This window comes from Lithobates pipiens, unplaced genomic scaffold, assembly GCF_037356315.1.
Source record: "Lithobates pipiens isolate NorthernLeopardFrog02 unplaced genomic scaffold, aLitPip1_a1.2 Scaffold_28, whole genome shotgun sequence".
In the NCBI taxonomy this organism is placed as follows: domain Eukaryota; kingdom Metazoa; phylum Chordata; class Amphibia; order Anura; family Ranidae; genus Lithobates; species Lithobates pipiens.
Genome location: NW_027507789.1, coordinates 206,422,957 through 206,447,155, shown reverse-complemented (window position 1 = coordinate 206,447,155; position 24,199 = coordinate 206,422,957). Strand labels below are relative to the sequence as shown.

The 24,199-nt window shown below is 45.4% G+C and overlaps 1 protein-coding gene across 1 annotated transcript in view; it reads left to right on the top strand.

Annotated features, from left to right (window-relative positions):
- The window catches only part of LOC143936060 (peroxidasin homolog), a 93,193-nt gene that overhangs the window by 8,105 nt on the left and 60,889 nt on the right, over positions 1–24,199 (top strand). The window contains exons 2-4 of the mRNA XM_077460369.1: positions 8,328–8,399; positions 14,066–14,137; positions 15,955–16,026. Coding sequence (XP_077316495.1) covers positions 8,328–8,399; positions 14,066–14,137; positions 15,955–16,026 — 216 coding nt within the window. The remainder of the gene's footprint in view (positions 1–8,327; positions 8,400–14,065; positions 14,138–15,954; positions 16,027–24,199) is intronic.

Sequence of the window (24,199 nt, the reverse complement as noted above, 5' to 3'; positions counted from 1 at the left end):
GGGGGAGTACAGTAGTATCAGTGCAGGGTGGCTGAAGGATGGGGGAGTACAGTAGTATCAGTGCAGGGTGGCTTAAGGATGGGGGAGTACAGTAATATCAGTGCAGGGTGGCTTAAGGATGGGGGAGTACAGTAGTATCAGTGCAGGGTGGCTGAAGGATGGGGGGAGTACAGTAATATCAGTGCAGGGTGGCTTAAGGATGGGGGAGTACAGTAATATCAGTGCAGGGTGGCTTAAGGATGGGGGAGTACAGTAGTATCAGTGCAGGGTGGCTGAAGGATGGGGGAGTATAGTAATATCAGTGCAGGGTGGCTGAAGGATGGGGGAGTACAGTAATATAAGTGCAAGGTGGCTGAAGGATGGGGGAGTACAGTAATATCAGTGCAGGGTGGCTTAAGGATGGGGGAGTACAGTAATATCAGTGCAGGGTGGCTTAAGGATGGGGGAGTACAGTAGTATCAGTGCAGGGTGGCTGAAGGATGGGGGGAGTACAGTAGTATCAGTGCAGGGTGGCTGAAGGATGGGGGAGTACAGTAGTATCAGTGCAGGGTGGCTGAAGGATGGGGGAGTACAGTAATATCAGTGCAGGATGGCTGAAGGATGGGTGAGTACAGTAGTATCAGTGCAGGGTGGCTGAAGGATGGGGGAGTACAGTAGTATCAGTGCAGGGTGGCTGAAGGATGGGGGAGTACAGTATTATCAATGCAGGGTGGCTGAAGGATGGGGGAGTACAGTAGTATCAGTGCAGGGTGGCTGAAGGATGGGGGAGTACAGTAGTATCAGTGCAGGGTGGCTGAAGGATGGGGGAGTACAGTAGTACCAGTGCAGGGTGGCTGAAGGATGGGGGAGTACAGTAGTATCAATGCAGGGTGGCTGAAGGATGGAGGAGTACAGTAGTATCAGTGAAGGGTGGCCGGAAAAGGGGAGGGAGGTTGGGCAGCAGTACCAGCACTGAGTGGCTGAAAGATGGGGGGGGGGGGGCAAAAGCAAAATGCACTTTCACTTGTGTGTAGGGAAAAATTAGCACTGCCTGTACGCCTGGATAGGAGAAGCGATGGGGGCAATCGATCTTTCCTCCTGCATACCTTTGCTAGCAGAAGGGAGAGGAGGAGGAGTGGGCTGACTCGGTGGCTGCAGGAGGAAAATGTAGAGCTCAATACCTTTACATGCAGCTGCCCCCTTTGCTTCTCCTATCCAGCTTTCTTCCACTGTCCCCCATGTGCTCTCCAGCCCCTGTGTGCTCTTTCCAGACCACCCACCCGCCCCCACCCTCCTCAGCTCTGCCAGGTGACACCCTTCCCTCTCCACACGGGGGGAAGGTCAGGAGGGAGAATGGGCCCCTTCTTTTCTGAATGGAGAGTTGGTGATCTGTCACTGACTTTATCCATTCGTAACTGTGTTTACTATGCTTCAGTTTTTGACTGGGCAAGAAGCTCTGTACAGATCTATCCCTGTTCATTTATTCTGTGCAGATTGAGGGCTGTGTTCCTCAGTCTCCTTCTCTGTCTCAAAGGTGGAACATCGGAGGTCCATTTAGACCCCCTGATATCTCACCAAACCCCCTCAATGGTGCTCCTAAAAAATTGTAAATTTTTTTTTTACAAAATTGTCAAAAAAAAAAAAACACACACTGATACTAGTGGCGGAACTACAGGGATGAGAAAGGCCGTACTTGCGACCGGGCCCTGGAGTTCCACCACGGTGCTCGGAGGGAAGGGCCCTGGTCGGGGGTCAGGGGAGCCCTTCATGGCTTCTTGTACTGGGGCCCTGAAAGTTCTAGTTATACCTCTGCACCCCCATGTGTATAAACAAGCCTTTACAGGGGCACACATTAAAGCGAAGTTCCACCCAAAAATGGAACGTCCGTTTTTCCGGTTCCTCCCCCCCTTCCGGTGTCACATTTGGCACCTTTCAGGGGGGAGCAAATACCTAGTGTTAACCTTCCAGGTCTGTGTTCCTCTAGTGTTAATCTACCAGGTCTGTGTTCCTCTAGTGTTAATCTCCCAGGTCTGTGTTCCTCTAGTGTTAATCTCCCAGGTCTGTGTTCCTCTAGTGTTAATCTCCCAGGTCTGTGTTCCTCTAGTGTTAATCTCCCAGGTCTGTGTTCCTCTAGTGTTAATCTCCCAGGTCTGTGTTCCTCTAGTGTTAATCTCCCAGGTCTGTGTTCCTCTAGTGTTAACCTTCCAGGTCTGTGTTCCTCTAGTGATAATTTACCAGGTCTGTTCCTCTATTGTTAACCTTCCAGGTCTGTGTTCCTCTAGTGTTAATCTACCAGGTCTGTGCTCCTCTAGTGCTAATCTACCAGGTCTGTGTTCCTCTAGTGTTAATCTACCAGGTCTGTGCTCCTCTAGTGCTAATCTACCAGGTCTGTGTTCCTCTAGTGTTAATCTACCAGGTCTGGGTTCCTCTAGTGTTAATCTACCAGGTCTGGGTTCCTCTAGTGTTAATCTACCAGGTCTGTGTTCCTCTAGTGTTAATGTACCAGGTCTGTGTTCCTCTAGTCTTAACCTTCCAGGTCTGTGTTCCTCTAGTGTTAACCTTCCAGGTCTGTGTTCCTCTAGTGTTAATCTACCAGGTCTGTGTTCCTCTAGTCTTAACCTTCCAGGTCTGTGTTCCTCTAGTGTTAACCTTCCAGGTCTGTGTTCCTCTAGTGTTACTCTACCAGGTCTGTTCCTCTATTGTTAACCTTCCAGGTCTGTGTTCCTCTAGTGTTAATCTACCAGGTCTGGGTTCCTCTAGTGTTATCCTACCAGGTCTGTGTTCCTCTAGTGTTAACCTTCCAGGTCTGTGTTCCTCTAGTGTTAATCTACCAGGTCTGTTCCTCCAGTGTTAACCTTCCATGTTCCTCTATTGTTAACCTTCCAGGTCTGTGTTCCTCTAGTGTTAATCTACCAGGTCTGTTCCTCTATTGTTAACCTTCCAGGTCTGGGTTCCTCTAGTGTTAACCTTCCAGGTCTGGGTTCCTCTAGTGTTAACCTTCCAGGTCTGGGTTCCTCTAGTGTTAACCTTCCAGGTCTGGGTTCCTCTAGTGTTAATCTACCAGGTCTGTTCCTCTAGTGTTAACCTTCCAGGTCTGGGTTCCTCTAGTGTTAACCTTCCAGGTCTGGGTTCCTCTAGTGTTAACCTTCCAGGTCTGGGTTCCTCTAGTGTTAATCTACCAGGTCTGGGTTCCTCTAGTGTTAACCTTCCAGGTCTGGGTTCCTCTAGTGTTAACCTTCCAGGTCTGTGTTCCTCTAGTGTTAACCTTCCAGGTCTGTTCCTCTAGTGTTAACCTTCCAGGTCTGGGTTCCTCTAGTGTTAACCTTCCAGGTCTGGGTTCCTCTAGTGTTAACCTTCCAGGTCTGGGTTCCTCTAGTGTTAATCTACCAGGTCTGGGTTCCTCTAGTGTTAACCTTCCAGGTCTGGGTTCCTCTAGTGTTAACCTTCCAGGTCTGGGTTCCTCTAGTGTTAATCTACCAGGTCTGTGTTCCTCTAGTGTTAACCTTCCAGGTCTGGGTTCCTCTAGTGTTAACCTTCCAGGTCTGTGTTCCTCTAGTGTTAATCTTCCAGGTCTGTGTTCCTCGAGTGTTTACCTTCCAGGTCTGTGTTCCATTGGGATTGCAGGCCAGACCCGTCAGGTCCTCGGGGTTTATGTTGGCCTGTCTTCCCTCAATCTGAAGGCGCTCTGCTCAATGTTCCTGTTTACTGTATGCTCTGTAACTGAAGGTTTCTGGTTCATCTCTTGGGAATTATTTTATTTTAGAGAACATCTCTCACCCTAAAACAGAAATCTCTGATCAGCCATTTCCGATTGCCTATAATAAATGTTACTTTCACAAAAGAAAGATGTCTGGGCAAAATAAAAAATAACATATATGAAGCAGGCTGTCAGAAGCACCAACACAGCAGGTTCTGTTTTTTGGGGTCCCCTCTTTAGCATAGGGATCACATTCTTTTTCCAATTCCTGTAACAGGCTAAACTGTCCAGAAAAAAAGCGTTATTTACCGGAGTCACCATATAACTCTGCTAGGGGTGCTTAAATGCGATGGGTAAGTATTTATTATGTATATATGGTGTATTTTTTTGCCTACTGTTGGTTGGGATTTCATATGTCCACTTTGTGACAACGCTGCTGTCTGATCTCACTGCATAACAATGTTGTCACCATGTTGAAGGAAATGGAAAGGTCATGGATCTGCTGGCTGAAAAATAGAACTATGTTACAGGGGGGGCTCAGAAAAATGAAAACTGCTGTGTTATTGCTACTGACAGACTGAGTCATATATATTCAATTATTTTATCATGGCCATAGTATGACTTGTGTGTACAGGGGAGGAGTGCGGAGGGTATGACTGTGGGCAATGTGGAAAGTATTGTGGGTGTAATATGTGCAGGAGAGGATTATGGGGATATAATAGGGAGCAGTATATACAGGAGAGGAGTATGGAGGGTATGACTGTGGGCAGTATGCACAGGAGAGGAGTACAGAGGGTAGGACGGGGCAGTATGTACAGGAAAGGAGTGTGAAGGATAGGACAGGGACAGTATGTACAGGAAAGGAGTGCAGAGGGTAGTATGGGGCAGTATGTACAGGAGAGAAGTACAGAGGGTAGGACGGGGGCAGTATGTATAGGAGAGGAGTGTGGAGGATAGGACGTGGTAGTATGTACAGGAGAGGAGTGTGGAGGGTAGGACGTGGTAGTATGTACAGGAGAGGAGTGTGGAGGGTAGAAGGGGGGCAGTATGTACAGGAGAGGAGTGTGGAGGGTAGAAGGGGGGCAGTATGTACAGGAGAGGAGTGTGGAGGGTAGCATGGGGACAGTATGTATAGGAGAGCAGTACAGAGGGTAGGATGGGATAGTATGTACAGGAGAGGAGTACAGAGGGTAGAAGGGGGGCAGTATGTACAGGAGAGAAGTACAGAGGGTAGGACGGGGGCAGTATGTACAGGAGAGGAATATAGAGGGTAAGACAGGGGCAGTATGTACAGGAGAGGAGTGCAGAGGGTAGGATGGTGGCAGTATGTATAGGAGAGGAGTACAGAGGGTATGAAGGGGGCATTTTGTACAGGAGAGGAGTACAGAGGGTAAGGTGGGGCAGTATGTACAGGAGAGGCGTACAAAGGGTAGGACGGGGGCAGTATGTATAGGTGAGGAGTACAGAGGGTAGGACGGGGGCAGTATGTACAGGAGATGAGTACAGAGGGTAGGACGGGGCCAGTATGTACAGGAGAGGAGTACAGAGGGTAGGACAGGGGCAGTATGTACAGGAGAGGAGTGCAGAGGGTAGGACGGTTGCAGTATGTATATGAGAGGAGTACAGAGGGTAGGACGAGGGTAATATGTACAGGAGAGGAGTACAGAGGGTAGGACAGGGGCAGTATGTACAGGAGGGCAGTGCAGAGGGTAGGATGGGGGCAGTATGTATATGAGAGGAGTACAGAGGGTAGGAAGGGGGCAATATGTATGGGAAAGGAGTACAGAGGGTTGAACGGGGGCAGTATGTAAACTGCACAGAGTATGGCGTGAGCAGAGTATGGCGGAAGGCAAGCTGTCTCAAAATTTACATATGTTTTTTCCAAAATATATTTTCTCCTTTACATAAAGCAGCTTGGAACCCGTTGCTCTTTTCTCTGACCTTCTGTATGGCTTTTGCTGCCAGCGTTTCGTGCTGCTAGGAAGAAATTGATGGAGTTCTTTATCGGTGATGTCACCGAATGTTTTCATGTTCGCACGCATCCTTATTATGTACACTGAGGGACGCAGTGTGTGCTCGGCATTGTAGCCGTGTCCAGCATGGCAGGATTCCAGGAACAGTTTATTCCGTGTGGATGGAGGTGAAACCTAGCTGGACACCAATGTTCCATGCAATACATCCTGAACCTTCTCTTATGGTCAGCACAGCCACAAAGTACTTTGGCACAATAAAGTTAAAATATATCCAAACCCAAAACTTTCTTTTTAATTTTGGATAGAGTCATTTTACAATTGTCACTGGAACAGGAATAGAGGAGAACCTTTCAATGAAGGCATCTGAAATGGTGACAGCTGTCTAAGAGAGGGTTGTGTCGCCAGAAGTGAAACAAAAGACCTGACGGGTCTAATTGATCCAAACTCTATCCAATACTAGGAAAAAGTTTTGGCTTGAGTATACTTTAAGAAAAAAATCCCTCTAAGCTCTGCTTGTCTCCTTCATGCAAGTCTAGCCTTTGCTTTAAATTGGCATTGCTGTCCAGGCTGTGGTACAGTGGCTGTGGTAAAAGGGCTTGGGCACCAATGTCCAGTGTTTGCTACTGTTGGCCATCTTGAAGAATGCAGGGTCCTGATTGGACTGGACTTGGGTTACAAGCACATTAGACCCGAGTAGTGCTTAGCAGAGGTTTTCCTTAAAGAGAACCTGTCATATGGGAGTTGATAATTAAAAACAGGAACCCAAGTGGAGCATTTTCTCCAGTTTACCAATTCCTTGCTTCAGGGCCGTTTTGAAGGCAAGACAAAAGGGGCAGCTGCCCTGGGCCCTGTCGTTGTTGTGCGGCCCAAAGCAGCTGCCTCCTACTTGCCAACTATCCTGGTTTAAATTCCCTCGAAGGTTTTAGTCCTGCGTTGTGTCCCAATTTCTCAGTGTGAAGTGCTGCTACTAATGCTGCCCAGCTCTACCCTATTATATATATTCTGCTCATTAGCTATGACTAAGCACCATGTTCGGTGTGAAACATGTCAGCGGCTGTGCAGTTAGTCTGTTTGCCAGCCTAGATGCTATGATTTTAATTACATTTTTGAAATAAAGTTGAATAATTTGGAGTGCGGCTATCCAGCTACATCTTTTCTACTTCAGTTCCTGTTGCAAACAGAGCCAGCACCCTGTGGGATTGTGGAGACAGCTGTTTTGGGAGAAGTCATTACCTTAGAGCGGTAATTCTTTGTATTTATATCAGCTCTACCCTATTGTTGTGACAAAGATGACTCACCTGTAGACCCCGTGTTTAAATGTAAATTACCGGCATTCATATGTAAATAGGGGCGGTCGGTGGCATTGATACGTATATCATGCCCCCCTGAGGTCATATCCACATTCATCTCTAGCAACCAATCAATAAGCAGAAATCATGTGTTGTAACCTCTAGCAACCAGTCAGTGAGCGGTAATGATACACTGTAACCTCTGGCAACCAATCGCAATAGCTGCCTGATCTGATTCAGTAAACTGATTGTGAGTCTAGCTGCTATTTATTATATGTCTCAGAGCAGGCGGAGAGCAAAACTATGGGGGGGGTCCAAGAAAAGTTATGCCCAGGGTCCAATCAATATTAAAGACGGCCCTGCCTTGCTTAATGTTTGCACATTGTGAAACTTGATTGCCCATTATGGTTATCACTTCCACTTTTGTTTCCTATTTTCTCCCCCTTCTAAGTTTTTTTTTTTGTTTTTTATAACAGTTGATATAGTGGCTATCTGTTGGAGTGCATAGCCCAGACAGGAAACGCCAAGAAAATAAAATAATGTTTTCATGTTAAGTGCATAGGGTAAGTATTGTGTAAGTGTAATGCCCTGTACACGTGGTCGGACATTCCGACCACAAAATCCGTCGGATTTTTTACGACGGATTTTGGCCGAAACTTGTGTTGCTTCCACACGGTCGCACAAAGTTATCGGAAAATCTGATCGTTCTGAACGAGGTGACGTGAAACACGCACGTTGGGACTATAAACGGACCAGTAGCCAATAGCTTTCGTCTCTTAGTTTATTCTGAGCATGCATGGCACTTTGTCCGTCGGAATTGTCTACACACGATCGGAATTTATGCGATCGGATTTTGTTGTCGGAAAATTTTAGATCCTGCTTTCAAAATTTGTGCGTTGAAAAATCCAACGGAAAAAGTCCAATGGAGCCCACACACGATCGGATTTTTCGACAACATGATCCAATCGCACAATTTCCGTCGGAAAATCCGACCGTGTGTGTATGGGGCATTACACTACCTCTCACACTGACCACTCGGTTCCAAAGGACAGAAGACTGAGCAAATGTCCCTATTACCTTTAGAAGACTGGTGACACCATCTCGGCCTAGGCAATGTTGCTGAATAAAGCTCATGAATTGCTTTTTTTTTATACTGTTGCTTTGTATTGTGTCATGGCTTGACTATATAGACAGATATTGGAGATACGTTTGGTGTACAGATAGGTAGATACTCCTACTTTATACAGGGTGCTGAAGAAGAGGGTATGCATGGTATTTCAGTGCTTCCATGGTCACAAATGTGGTATGCCCCAAACCATTGCTGAGGAAGCTGGCATCATTCAGGGCAGCAATATACTGTATAATCCACTCTGATTTTTGTCTTCGCAGAGACCTGAGATTTAACCGTATCCGAGAGGTCAGTTCTGAAGCCCTCCAGAAGCTGCCCAACCTTCACACTCTGTAAGGCAATGCTGATTTTCTTTCTCTTTATTTAATGGACAGAAGGTAGGATTGTGTCAGCCCACGTGGACATGAGAGCGTTGGGCAGGGTTCAGGGTATTACCAACCGGGCCTGTAATAATGGGAATTCTAGTAATGGTAATCAATCCTATGTAAAGAATGGTAGGCTTTGCGGATGATGCTGCTCACCATGTCCTTGCTAATGCCCAATTCCTCTGCCATCAGAGTCAGTCGCCAATCGCGAGCCCGCATTTGTTGCACTTGCTCGATCATGTCAGGGGTTGATGGCCGACTTGAATGTGGTTTATCCTCAGTCATTTACATCCCGTCACGAAAGCATTTGAACCAGTGGTAAACACATTTTCTGTTCACGGCTTCCATCCCATTACGCTTGCACCAACATTTCATGCGCCTCCACAACCATTTTCCCCAATTTCTAGGAGAACTTGATGTTCACTCGTGGCTCCATTGCACTGTGGCACTACCTCTCACACTGACTACGTTCCACTGCCACAGTGGGTTTACACTGACAGTCACGTGTACTCCACACTAGATGGCGCTTCTCGATGTGCCTCTGTTGTTGAGATATTAGACCATTCACCAAACTTTTTAGACACACCTCGTAGATGCAGAGCCTTGAAAAAGTATTTATACCCCTTGAAATTTTCCACATTTAAACCAAAAACGTAAATGTATTTTATTGGGATTTTATGTGATAGACTAACACAAAGTGGCACATAATTTTGAAGTGGAATGAAAATGATAAATGGTTTTTAACATTTTTTACAAATAAATATGTGAATAGTGTGGTGTGCATCGTGCATTTGTATTCAGCCCCCTTTACTCCGATACCCCTAACTAAAATCCAGTGGAACCAGTTGCCTTCAAAAGTCCCCTAATTAGTAAATAGAGTCCACTTGTGTGTCATTTAATCTCAGTATGAATACAGCTGTTCTGTGAAGCCCGCAGAGGTTTGTTAGAGAACCTTAGTGAACAAATAGCATTGTGGATAAAGTTGTGGAGAAGTTTAAAGCAGGGTTAGGTTATAAAAAAATATCCCAAGCTTTGAACGTCTCACGGAACACTGTTCAATCCATCATCCAAAAATGGAAAGAGTATAGGACAACTGCAAACCTACCAAGACATGGCCGTCCACCTAAACTGACAGGCTGGGCAAGGAGAGCATTAAGCAGCAAAGCAGCCAAGAGGCCCATGGTAACTCTGGAGAAGCTACAGAGATCCACAGCTCAGGTGGGAGAATCTGTCCACAGGACAACTATTAGTCGTGTTCTCCACAAATCTGACCTTTATGGAAGAGTAGGAAGAAGAAAGACATTGTTGAAAAAAAGCCATAAGAAGTCCTGTTTGCAGTTTGTGAGAAGCCATGTGGGGGACACAGCAAACATGTGGAAGAAGGTTCTCTGGTCAGATGAGACCAAAATTTTACTTTTTGGTCTAAAAACAAAATGCTATGTGTGACGGAAAACTAACACTGCACATCACCCTGAACACACCATCCCCACTGTGAAACATGGTGGTGGCAGCATCACGTTGTGGGGATGCTTTTCTTCAGCAGGGACAGGGAAGCTGGTCAGAGTTGATGGGAAGATGGATGGAGCCATATACAGGGCAATCTTAGAAGAAAACCTGTTATGCCCCGTACACACGAGCGGACTTTTCGACATCCAAACTCCGACGGACTGAGTCCGGCGGACTATCCGCTCGTGTGTGGGCTGCAACGGACTTTAGCTTCGCAAAAGTCTGACGGACTTTAGAAATGAAGCATGCTTCAAATTTTCCCGACGGAACTCCGCCGGACCCGGTCCCCTTCGAAAAATTCGCTCGTGTGTGTGCTACTCCGACGGACTAAAACCGACGCTAGGGCAGCTATTGGCTACTGTCTATGAACTTCCTACGTCGAATCCAGTCGTACGTCATCACGTTCGACTCCGTCGGAGTTTGGTGTGATGGTGTGTGGTCAAGTCCGTTCGGTCGAAAAGTCCGCCAGAACTCCGGCGGAACTCCGCTAGAACTCCGTCGGAAGTCTGTCAGACTTAATCCCTCTCGTGTGTACGGGGCATTAGAGTCTGCAAAAGACTTGAGACTGGGGGGGAGGTTCCAGCAGGACAACGACCCTAAACATACAGCCAGAGCTACAATGGAATGGTCTAGATCAAAGCATATTCATGTGTTAGAATGGCCCAGTCAAAGTCCAGACCTAAATCCAATTGAGAAGCTGTAGCAAGACTTGAAAATTGCTGTTCACAGACGCTCTCCATCCAAACTTGCAAAGAATGGGCAAAAATGTCCCTCTCTAGATGTGCAAAGCTGGTAGAGACATCCCAAAAAAAGACTTGCAGCTTTAATTGTAGTGAAAGGTGATTCTATAAAGTATTGACTCCGGGGGGCAGAATACAAATGCCCCCCACACTTTTCACATATTTATTTGTAAAACATTTGGAAAACCATTTATCATTTTCCTTCCACTTCACAAGCACAATTATGTGCCACTTTGTGTTTGTCTATCACATAAAATCCCAATAAGATACATTTACGTTTTTGGTTGTAACATGACAAAATGTGGAAAATCTCAAGGTGTGTGAACACTTTTCCAAGGCACTGTATATACAGGTATGTGATAGTCCTCAACATCAATAAACAGGACACCTAATGTTATAAGTTTGGCGTTTTTAGTTCTGAATCAGATAGGAAAGTAGTAGCAAGAAAAGGAAGAAATTAGGAGAGAGAGGAAAGAAGGAAGGAGAGCTAGTTAGAAGACAAACTTACAGAAATGGGGGGGTATATTATCAGAAAGGAAATGGCGGCGGGGGGGCAGAGGTGAGGACGGGTAGTTCCCCCTGCTGTACAAGCCTCGTTGGTGGAGGCTCCACCCACACTGGCTTAAAAAACGTTGGTTCTACAGAGTTTTGTGTTCTGCCTGTAGAAGCACCTCAAGGTTATTCTATATGTCAATGCACATTAGGACGTTTAGGGGCATATTTTGAGCTCAACGTTTAGAGGCCGGAAAAAAAAAACCCTTCTGGTTCGCGCTTCTGACTGGATCTTACTGGCAGAAAAAGACGTAAAACTCTACTAAACTCATCTAAACTTTGTACAAAAAGTGCTCTATATGAGTGTTTTTTACTCCCAAGAGAACAGATTTTTTTTTCTAATGCCGCGTACACACGATCGGAATTCTCGTCTGAAAAAACTCTGATGGTTTTCCCGACGGAATTGCGACAGAATTCGGCTCAAGCTGTCTTGCCTACACAAGGTCGCATCAAATTCCGATCGTTTATAATGCGGTGACGTACAACATGTATGACGGGACTAGAAAAAGGAAGTTCAATAGTCAGTAGCCAATAGCTTCTGTCTCGTAGTTGAATCTGAGCATGCGTGATTTTTGGCATGTCGGAATTGCATACACACGATCGTAATTACCGATAGAAAGTTTTTCCGTTGGGAAAATTGAGAACATGCTATCAATTTTTGGCTGGCAGAAATTCAGACAGCTAAATTCCGATGGACCATACACACGGTCGCATTTTTCGATGAAAAGCTCTCATCTGTCTTTTTCTGTCCGGAATTCCAATCGTGTGTACGCGGCATAAGCCTCGTGTGCAAGGAGCCAAATTGTCAGGTTAAAGACTCAAAGTTCTTTGGTTAGGTTGGGAATATGAAATCCATGAGGACCAGATTTTCAAGGACTTGGCCTGGGTATCTATGGTGATAGCTGATTCATCATGGTTCCATTCTGGAGTGAATTTCTTGGAAATTTAGTTTAGGGGTTGTCAAGGAATAAGCAATTGTTTGCTGAGTAGCAGTAAAAAATAAAAGTGATTAATTTCGCTGTGCAGCAATGAAACACCTTTAGGGGATTTATTCAATCGTGCTTCTACCAAGACCTTGCACGGGTTACAGCCCAGTGCAGTGTACATCTTTTTCTAGAAGGCAATTGGAATACAAAAGCAGATTCCTGAAAGATCAGACTAAACCATGTGTGGTTCTATTGTTGTTGTTATTATTACTATACAATATTTATATAGTGATAACAGTTTGTGCAGTGAGTTACAACATTAGGGCAAACAGTACAGTTACAATACAATTCAATACAAGAGGAGTCAGAGGGCCCTGCTCATTAGAGATTACAATCTAATGGCTGAATATCTATATTCTGTCTTACTTTTGAAGTCAATTGAACCCTTGCTACTTATCGTAGTACTGAAATGTGCCCTGTGCTGGCAGCACATAGGAGAGTCAGACCATGGTCCTCTCACACAAAGCATTTGCTCGGCTCTCCAGCAGTCTGACACTCCCCCCTGAACACCGCTCTAATCAACAGCTTTCTTTCTTCCTGAGCGGTTCTGTTGATTTGAACAGTATTTAGGGGAGTGTGCTTCTCTTGCCCCTTATGTATTACTGACAGGGTTCCCCACTACATCCAAAGCTCAAAAAAAAATGTTTTGGTTGGGCACTCCCTTCCCACCAGTGGTGTATTTTGGTTCTATGTGGGGTCTCTTGTGGCTATTCAGGGTCTCTGGTGGCTATGCAGGGTCTCTGGTGGCTATGCGGGGTCTCTGGTGACTATGCAGGGTCTCTGATGGCTATGCAGGGTCTCTGATGGCTATGAGGGGTCTTTGGTGGATATGTAGGGTCTTTGGTGGCTATGTGGGGTCTTTGGTGGCTATGTGGGGTCTTTGGTGGCTATGCGGGGTCTCTGGTGGCTATGCGGGGTCTCTGGTGGCTATGCAGGGTCTCTGGTGGTTCTGTGGGGTCTCTGGTGGCTCAGCAGGGTCTCTGGTGGCTATGCAGGGCTGAGGACAGGGGTCAGTTGGGCAGAGGGCAGGGTATCAGAGCATGGAATAGGGTTCAGTAGGGCAGAGGATGAGATCACTGCTGACAGGGCTCTCAGCAGAGCTGCTCCTCCCCAACTGCACACAGCCAAGGGTGGATTCTTTTACAGACACAGCCTCAATCTGCATAGTACGTAGCTGGCTATTGCAGCTCTGCTGCCTTTCTGATCTGAGGATTTCATTGGTCAGAACTGAAAACAGCCAGCTACACACTCTGCAGAATGTCTGTACAAGAATCTCAGCTGTGTGCAGTGTGAGTAGGAGCAGCCCTGCTGCATGTGCTGTGTGAGTGCAGTCTGAGGATGGGTGAGGAACTTTTACTGACCCATGCCCAGCATCCATGTGAGGGGTGAGAGGTGCACCACCCCCTAGATCCAACCATACTCAATACTGTTTACTAAGAGGGGAGGATGGGAATGGATGCAGGCAGGACACTCCTGTGTAGCCAGCCACACCTCTGCTCGGCTTTGTGGATGTCTCGCATGCTTGCCGGGGGTTGGAGACTCCTGCTGAGTAGATGGAAATTCAAGTGACGGGGAGGCCACACGGGCCCCCTTGAGCATGGGTGGGGTCACCTGATGCTATGCCCATGCTCCTGTTGTCCCTTCTGCCTGGGGGCAGCTTCGCGCCCCTGAAAAATGCCCCCTAAAGCATATGCCCTGTTTGCCTCGTGGTAGATACACCCCTGCTTCCTGCAAGGTATTTTTGTATTGTTTAATAAATGACATGTGCGTTGTATTCAGGCTGAAAATATTAGAACTGGCCTGTGCTGTCATTGCTTTGAATTATTTCTTTTTTGTGTGCTTATTGCAGGTTGCTGAACAACAACCGTATCCAGCGGCTCTCTGAGAAACCATTTGAGAAATTGGAAAATTTGAAACATCTGTCAGTCAGACCTGTTCTCTGATATTTCTCTTTCCTCCGCTTTCGGCTTTACTATTATCCTTATAAAGAGAATTCTGATTAACTGTAGTGGCTGCATGCTGTATTTTTCAACTATTTAAAATTATTAAATTATTTTGGATTTTTTATTTTTTTTAAAGTGACAGAACACAAATAATGACCAAATGCACCTAAAGGGGGAGAAAAAAAACAGAAATACAAAAAAACACTAATAAAAACTAAAAAAATAAATAAACTAGACTTTCATAAACAAACATCGGTGCCCACAGAGCTAGCTAAACGTGGGATATGACTGAATGTGTATATATATGTGTATATATATATATATATACACATATATATATATATACATCCTAAATACAAGAGTTTCTATTTCCTGGAAGTTTCCTGGAAGTTTCATGACAAAATCAATGTAGCCAAAATCATTCTGATCATCCCTAATTGTTATTCCCAATATCATAGTCATCTGTTCACCTTTCCTAGAAAGAGATTCCTTGTCCTTCTGTGCTATCCTCCCTCTGCCTAGGTTTTCCTCTCCTTGCTATGTGTCTAATCATACTGTATCTTCACCTGGTTTTTTTCTTCTACCCTGGTCTTCCTTTTCCTCTCCTTGCTACCCTCCTTGTCATATCCTTTCCTGGTTCTCCGTCTTCTACCCTTCTCTCTGTCTTCCTCTCCTTGCTATCCTTCTAATCCTATCCTGTCCTGGTTCTTCTTTTCTGGTCTTTAGCTTTCCTCTCCTTGTTCTTCTAGACAAATCCTGCTCTGGTTTTCCTCCATCTACTCTGGCCTCTACCTTCTCTAGATTCCTTGCCTTTCTAATCATATCCTCTCCTGTTATTTCCATCTTATACTCTGCTTTCTGTCTTCCTCTCCCTGATACCTCTCTGGTCATGTCTTCTCTTGGGTTTCCTTTCTCTACCCAGCTACCTGACTTACACTTGTTGTTATCCTTCTAGTTACATCCTCTCCTTGTTATCCCGAGTCTCTGGCTCCTTCTGCCTGCCATTTAGTCATCATGTCATCATCATTATATCTAAATTGGTGGCTTCTTCTTTCTGACATCCTCCTGGTTCCTGGCTCCCTTTTTTTTGCTCTCCTTCTAGACCCATGCCCTCATGCTGAAGCCCCATACACACTATCAGATTTTCTGCTGATTTTTTTTTTTCCTTCAGATTTACCAAAACCATATAATATGAGGTCAAACCTTAGGAGTTTCAATTTGGATGCAATCAGGCAGGCCCTTCACTACATGGTTTTGGTAAATCTGAAGACAAAAATCAGCAGAAAATCTGATAGTGTGTATGGAGCTTTATTCTTCTTCTCCCTGGATCCTTGACTCCAATCGCCCTGCTAACCCGCTAATCATCTTACCCTGACCTCTAGCTCCTTCTGCTTGCCATCCTTCCTATTCCCTTGTCCTTGGCATACACCTTTTTTCTGTCTTTCTTTACTGTTCTAGTTTTCCTCCCTCTACTTAGCTTCGCTTTGACTTAAAATTTCCAATTTACACATGCACACACTGTATACCTCTTATCCAGAAAGCTAGTCCCTGTCCTGTCCTCTCTTTATCTTACTACCCCATCCTTCCCCTTTAGTGCCCCTGATCATATGAGTTTTTTTCCTCCTTGAATCACTAAGGTCCTGGTCTCCAACACATCCTTCCTCTTTGCCAACGCCTCTTACTGCACCCTATTCTCAATCTCCTTATTTATTGGCTTTCTTGCTCGCCTTTAAACATCATTCTTTCTACTAATGGTCAAATATCCAGACTGTTCATCCTTTACGTCTTCTCACAGATACCTGTACAAGAATGAAATCCGTAGCATACAGGGGAATGCATTCCATGGACTGGGCTCTCTGGAACAACTGTGAGTATTGCAGCCAGCATCAGCATTAATATAATTCTCAACCACTTTTAGCCTGGTATTGTTCATTTTCAAGTTTTTATTGTCATATGGCAAGACTGGTGTTAGGCCACATCAATATACTCAGTTGTTTTTGTAATTGCAAGCTTGTTGAAAGTGGTTACAAGTGCTAGAATGTTACCTCCCCACATATTAATAGAGTCTGGACACTATAATTCTCTGCTACTGTATGAAGGGCCTTTTGCATTAAGATGGTCTTACTAAGAACTAAGGATGAGCCGAACACCCCCCCCCCCCCCCCCCCCCGGTTCGGTTCGCACCAGAACCTTCGAACGGACCGAAAACTCATACAAACTTTAGAACCTTATCAAAATCTATGGGGCTCGAGCGTTCGAAATCAAAAGTGATAATTTTAAAGGCTAATATGCAAGATATGCAACAGATAACACCAGCAATAAGGGGTATCTTCAGGTGTATACTGTGCTGGAGGCACACAACACCCACTTTAACTCCTGCAGATGCCTGTATTAGCCCCTGTACACACGGTTGGAGATTTCCACAACCAAATCCGTCAGATTCTGCCCGTCGGATTTTGTCCGACGGATCTTGTCCGAAACTGTTGCATACACACGGTCGGACAAAGTTGGCGAAAAATCCGATCTTTCAGAACGTGATGACGTAATTTCGTTATGATAGGACTACATTCAGGCTAGTAGCCAATAGCTTTGATGTAGGAATTTGATCTGAGCATGCGTGGCACTTGGTCCGATCAAAATGCTCTACACATGATCGGATTAGGTCCGACCGGCCCATTTGGATCGGTAAATATTTCCAACATGTTGGAAAATTGGGTCCGACGGAGATTCGGACGGAATCAGTCCGATGCATACCACACACAGTCGGATTATCCGACGACACGGTCCGATAGGACACATTCCGACGGATTCTCTGACCGTGTGTACAAGGCTTAAGAGAACACCAGCAATAAAGGGTAGATACAGGTGTATGCTGTGCTGGAGGCACACAACACCCACTAACTCCTGCAGATGCCTGTATTAGAGAACACCAGCAAAAAAGGGTAGATACAGGTGTATACTGTGCTGGAGGCACACAGCACCCACTTTAACTCCTGCAGATGCCTGTATTAGAGAACACCAGCAATAAAGGGAAGATACAGGTGTATACTGTGCTGGAGGCGCACAACACCCACTTTAACACCTACAGATGCCTGAGAAAAGAACACACTGTCCCTGCCTATCTAGCTCTTTCCCTGCACGCCGGAACACACTAAACAAGGCCGCCACGCTGGCGGTCTTATATAGTGTGGGGCGTGTACTAAACCCCCTGAGCTATAATTGGCCACAGACATCCTGCCTGTGGCCAATTATGACTCTCCTCGCTGCCGGCGCTGTGATTGGCATGTGGGGTCACAGTGCATGCTTGGCCAATCATGAGCCAGCAATGCACCGCGATGGCGTAGTGCATTGTGGGCCATTCGTGCCACACGAATTTGGTGCGAACGGTCCACAAAGTTCTGAATTTGCCGAACAGGTGAACGGCCGATGTTCGAGTCGAACACCGAGCTCATCCCTACTAAGAACACAAGTTATATCCTTAAACCATGGTCCAATTTGCTCCAACAGCGAAGAAGTCCTTCCTGTACCGTTTAGTCAGTTGGATACTCCTTGGATCCTTCTAATCACATCCCCTCCTGGTTATCCTCCGGTCTTTAGCTCCTTCTGCCTGCTAACCACGTAATCATGTTATTATGCTTACATTGGTGGCTTTTTTCTTGAGGTAACTTGCGTTATCGCCTTACAACAACCAATTTGATTCATATTCTCAGGTGATTGGTGGCTGAAAAAGTTGAACACGTTGGTACAGAATAATGTGATAAAAGATAAAATCACCTCTGAGTCTCTCAGCTCTTAATTCTGTGCAAGGCACAGTTTGCATAGAGCACATAATTACATAATCCTGACAATAAATGTAAAGCTTGCATCTTCAGAACTCGAAACCAACAGTTGATCCAGAGGAAGACCAGAAAACCCCTATAAACCATGGTCCAATTGGCTTTAACAGGGAATAAGTCCTTCCTGTACCCCTTAGTCAATTGGATACTTCTTGGATCGTCAATGTACAGTGTTGTTACTAATGAATATTCATAGCCATTTATATTTTATACATTTAGAACACATCCAGTTCTTTCTTTGAAACAATCTGTTAAGTTAGCGAGAACTATCTCCTGAAGAAGACTATTCCATGTTTCTTTAAAGAACCCTTTTTTTAAAAATAGAAAACATGTTTTACTTACCTGCTCTGTGCAGTTTCGCACAGAACAGCCCCGATCCTCCTCTTTTTGGGTCCTCCCTCCTGCCAGGTACCCCCAGAGCAAGCAGCTTGCAATAGGGGGGCATCAAAGCAGGCACACCCCCGAGCCGATGCACTGCCGTGTCCATTCACACACACAGCAGCGACTCGGCCCCTCTTCCTCTCTCTCCTCATTGGCTAACTGGATGTGATTCACAGCATCGGGAGCTAATGACATGAAAGTAATAAAGCCTTGAGCCTTTAGATCCACTTTAGACTGTTTTTCCTCCAGGAGAAAACAGTGACCAGTAGCAACTTTGCACCATGTTCACTATGTGGACCAATTATGTATACAATTGGAAATTTAAATACATCGCCTCTTCTCAAAGGAGAATAAATTCAGTTCAGGTAATCTTTACTCGTAGCTGAGCTCCTCCTTGCCTCATTTTAGGGTATGTATATCCAAAACTTTTGTTTTAGTTTGCCTAGAGCAGCCTTTCTCAACCTTCTTACCTCTGATGAACCCTTGAAATCATTTTCAGGTTCTCTGGAAACCCCTGCTAAAAAGGATTATATCTATAGCTAAAGGTGCTATAGCGTGGTCAATAATTTGAAGACATTTTGAAATAAAATAAAAAAAAGTGACTTGCCTAGAGTATTTGACTGCCAGAACTAAACCCCCTGCAAAATTATTTTTAGTAATATACTTGAAATAAGTAAATACCAAGTTTCTATGGGACTTTTAAAGCGCAACTACACCATTTTATAAAAAATAAAATTTTTAATACAATTTATAGAGTACATAATTAGAAATTTATACAACAACATAGCACAGAATCAATATATGCAGTTGCAACATGTTTCGCCATACATCATAAGGCTTCTTCAGGAGAATTTTTTAATCTCGCATAGGCATATAGTCACTAAAATAAAAAAGGATCAGAAAAGACAAGCATAAAAACACTGATAAATACATTTTAATTTACCACTCTACAGGCTATCATGAAGATACAACATGAATCTAAAAGCTGACCTGTGCATTTTAGTTGAAAATACATAAACGTTCCAATCGTAGTTGAATAAAAACAAAGATCATATGATGGTACCATAGAGAGGGGTATATTAACAAAAGGACTATGCTCTTAGATCCAATAATCCATGATAAAAAAAAAAATATATATATATATATATATATATATATATATATATATATATATATATATTATATATAAGAGGGCCAGTATGGTGGCCCGTAATTATGGGAGGAGCCCGGAGGGTATATAATCAGACCACCCACAACGGTCTGTGTCGGTTCCAGTGCAAGGTACTGCACATCAAGGGGCCGACGCTTCTCAGCTCCCTCACGGTCGTCTATCCGTGCGTCCAATCGTAGGTGCACTTCGGCTTCTTCATTCGTGGTCTTCGTCGGCGGTTCCCGCTCATGGTCGCAGATAAGTAGTATCCGAATCTTTTCATATCATGTGCAAACTTGCGACTTATCATGCTTACTATCCTGCACCCCTTTCGCAAAACCTACCTCTGAGTTGTTGACACTCATGTCCCGACATTGTTCGGCACAGGCATAGTACATTCGTAAATTCTTTCTACCAAACGTATGATTCATTCATAGATCCAAGCCTTCGAGTCGCTGTTGGTCGTTCTCCAATATCACTCGCCATAGGCTTCACTGGTTATAAAGTTCACTGTTCTCATCCTTTTTTGAGATAAACAGGTATTGTTTGTATGGGTTTCTGTGGCTGATTGGGGTGTAATTAAACCCACCTGATGTCTTTCCTGCACTTGACTAGCCTGGGGGATGGGTGGTTGATAGGTGTTTGGTTTCACAGTAAGGAATGGCATACACTCTACAACCAATTCGTATCAGATACTCCTTACTGCCAATTTATATCAGATTCATCTCATACATTTTTGAGCTGATTCGTGTCAAATGCATTGCAGAGGCTGACTCTGCCAACTCACTGCATGTCCACGTAGTTGTACCTTCGAGATCGGTCGTATATCTTCATCGATTGTCCCACGCTCGGACCGCTACACACTCGCTGTCGCAGGTAGGACTTTGTTGTTACCGCTCTTCTAAACTCCAATAGTTACCTTATCATGTTCGTTTATCATGTTCGTTTTGCAAAGTCGCACTTACGCCACCATAAGTCTATGTCATCTTTCATGTATTTCATCCTTTCTACCCAACGCGGGTTTACTCGAGCCGATCACTTCACGGTCGATGCGGTCAAATCCGACATTCAAGCCCCTTACTCACCTCGCATCTACGGCCGATTCGAAATCTAGTCGCAACTTCGCTTCTATGTTTCGGATCCTCGGCAATCACAAGCCCCTTCAACCGTCATCACCATTTAGTTGATTTGAACCCAGCCATATCATCGGCAATACGGTCAGATCTGTCATACGAACCCCGTAGTCCCCTCACATCTACGGCCGATTCGAAATCTAGTCGCAACTTTGCTTCTATGTTTCGGATCCCCAGCAGTCATAAGCCCCTTCAACCGCCATCACCATTTAGTCGATTCAAACCCAGCCATATCATCTGCAACACTGACAGATCTGTCATACGAGCCCTGTAGTCACCTCGCATCTACGGCCGTTTCGAATCTAGTCGCAACTTCGCTTCTATGTTTCGGATCATTGACAATCACCAGCCCCTTCAACCACCATCACAATTCAATCAATCCGAACCCAGCCATATCCTCAGCGATACGGTCGGATCCCATATGCGAGCCTCTCAGTCGCATCTACGGAGGATTCGAGTCTAGTCGCAGCGTCGGCGCAACGATTCCAGTCCTTGCCAAACGCAACCAAGCCAAATCCTGTTGCATCACCCACTCAAATGAGTCAAATCTTTCGCAGACTATTCCATGGCCATAGCCCAGTTCAAACTAGTCACATCGACTGTACGAATTCAGCAGTACTTACATTTGACCTTCTCAGTCTATCCATACATTATCGTACACAATTCTCTCCACCAATTTGCTCAGTATTGCGCACGGTCATTCCTACATAATCACATTTCCTCTATAACCTTTCTTTCGCCTTTCAACAAAGCTGCGTTCTTGCAATCGCTGCAAGTCTTTCTGCATTTGGCTCAAAACTGCCAATCGTCTCCAGTAGCAACACTGCTGTTCACCTCATACCTACACACTTATAAATCCGCAAACATTGCTTTCACCTTTCAAATAAAGCTGCTTCCTTGCAACTGCTGCGAGCATCGATGCAATGGCTCAATACGGCCACTCATCTCTAGTAGCAAAACGGCTGCTCTCCTCATTCCTACACACTTATAATTAAATTTATAGATTCAAATAAAGCTGCTTTCTTGCAATGGCTTAATACGGCCACTCATCGTCTCCAGTAGCAACACAGCTGTTCACCTCATTCATTCATTCATTCATTCTCACCTCATAATTCAATTTATAATTCAAATAAGGCCGCTTCCTTGCAATCGCTGCAAGCATTTCAGCAAATGGCTCAAACTGCCACTCATCGTCTCCAGTAGCAACACGGCTGCTCATCGTTTTCTCTGTCGCTTTCCCCTTTTAGGCCAGTTAGTACACCAGTTAGTCCACCCTGCACCAGGTTTGGACAGTATCTTCCAAAAAAAAAAAAAAAAAAAAAAAAAAAAAAAAAAAAAAACCCCATTGTCGAGGGCTTGCATCTTCACCAGGGGGCCAGCTTTGCCCCAAACAGCTCTTTGCATTCCCCATTGTCAAAACGAAATTCTCATGTCACCTTACTACAGGCTCCCGGTCAACTCAGTTCTCGCCTCCAACCAGTCAACTTCACAACCAGTGCATAAAGTTAGGTGTGTAGTTCAATGGGATTCCCCCTTTCTCTTAAACACTCTTTCACTACATATTTTTACTTCACATACAGAATTTGACCTGCTCCTGAGGCGTTAGCAACTGTCACATACTTCTGTGCACTTCACTCTGTTTTCGAAGCACAAGCCTTCAACACGCAGACAAGGTCGCCTAATCTCCATACTTGCTGGCAGTGCAAGCATTAGTAGACCGAACCCACGTCAATTAACTACAGATCGCAACATTCCTACTTAGTATACCAGACTTCAGCTACCCACCCCAGTCCGCCCTGGGGCGCTCTGGTTCATTAGTCTGTGCCGAGCACAGACTGACACCCGAGCTATCGGTTACCTAGCCAGTCACCTCCTGGCTCACCTCGGTTGTTACGCATTCTTTTGAGTTTTCTAAAGTCACACTCAACAGCGCTCAAGCGCAAACCAACTGTCACTATGTCTGTCGTTCCTTGTCCTATTCTTCTTGTTTCCTTCCGCCTTTCATCTTATCTACCCAACGCAACTATCCCCTCCTACCTTTGCAACTTACCTCAAACATACGCACTCCCCCTTGCTTTTAGTTGATGCCATGTCGCAGGCAGACAGTGAGGACTTTGCCTCAGCCCTGCCATCAACCTTTACGGGCTCAGCAAGCGGCGGTTTACAGTCTCACAAGAGCTTGGACCAATTAATTAAAAAATAAAAATAAAATAAGCTCATAGCAGAACGGTGTCGCAGGAGTAAATCCTACCCTGCTGCAGCCAGGAAACCAAGCCTTTAGGCTACTGTTTCCACCGCCAGTGGCAGCCCTTCCAGGCACCACTTCAGTCTATCTTCTTTGCGACTACTCAGCTGCACTCCTGGGTAACCACACTGTCAGCAGCAGTCGCCGAAGTCCAAGCAGAGTGACAGCCCTGGAGGTACGCCCAGCCGTGCCCCTACCAGCTCCAGTCACCACCGTCATTCCCGTACCTTCACTTACAGATACACCCAACTTCTGCACCATCGTCTTCCCTGCACACCTTGTCCTAGCAGGGCATCTAGGAGGACATCTTGGATGACAACGACGTTAACTTAGCATCCCTCCTCATAGCAGTACACAACTTGGCCTAGAACAAATCATATTCGCGGGGAGATGTCTCCGTCATCCTGAAGGCCAGAGACCCTTTACTTAATCGCAAGCTCACTGTCACAGAGTTTGTGCGGGCCTTGGGGACAGTCAGAGATATGCTAGGCAGAGCAACCCCAACAGGAGGGTAGAATTGGACCCGTATCTGCATGCAGCAGGTCACAAGTATGCAGGGTGCCCATCCTTTGACTATCACTGCTCATTTTCAGCCAAGGTAGCAGCCAGACTCAAGGGGATCTTTTACCTCCCATCTTTTAGTGTTTCTCTTCCAGGCAAAGACCCTGACTAAATCCTTAAATTAAGATGTGCCAGCTATAGCAGATCTGCCCATGAGAGTCGATTTTCTCACAAATTGGAATGGCATGCCAATGTGTATTCCCTCAGCATCTCTCTTCATCTCAGGTAGTCATGGTCACCGCAGCCTCCACAGGTCCTCACCTCAATTTTGGCCAAATTGGGTTTATAGGGCCATAGCCGTCAGAAATCCTCTTGATTCCTGGGTTCAGTTAGTCCTCCTCTTTGTTCGACCTCTACCCCATTGTCGCAGCAGCTCTAGTCTGGTGCAACAACTGGGCAGGACAAACAGTGACGTTCGCCACAGACAACCAAGCTACAGCAAGTATTATAAATAAAGGAGGTCCTAGTAGCTGGCCATTGTGGCCTTCCTGTGCAGGCTGGTGCCACTATCCCCACAGCACCAATCTAACGTCCTATGCGTCCACATCCCAGACAAACGCAATAATCTGGCCGACGCACTACCCGTTAACTTTGCTTCGTTGTTTTTTGCAGGAACCTGGAACCGACCCGACCATGTCTCTTATCCCACACTGGTCGTAGCTAACCTCGGATTCAAACAACACTTTCACGATGCTACCTGCCTTATTAATCTTTCATTATCTCACAAGACCCTG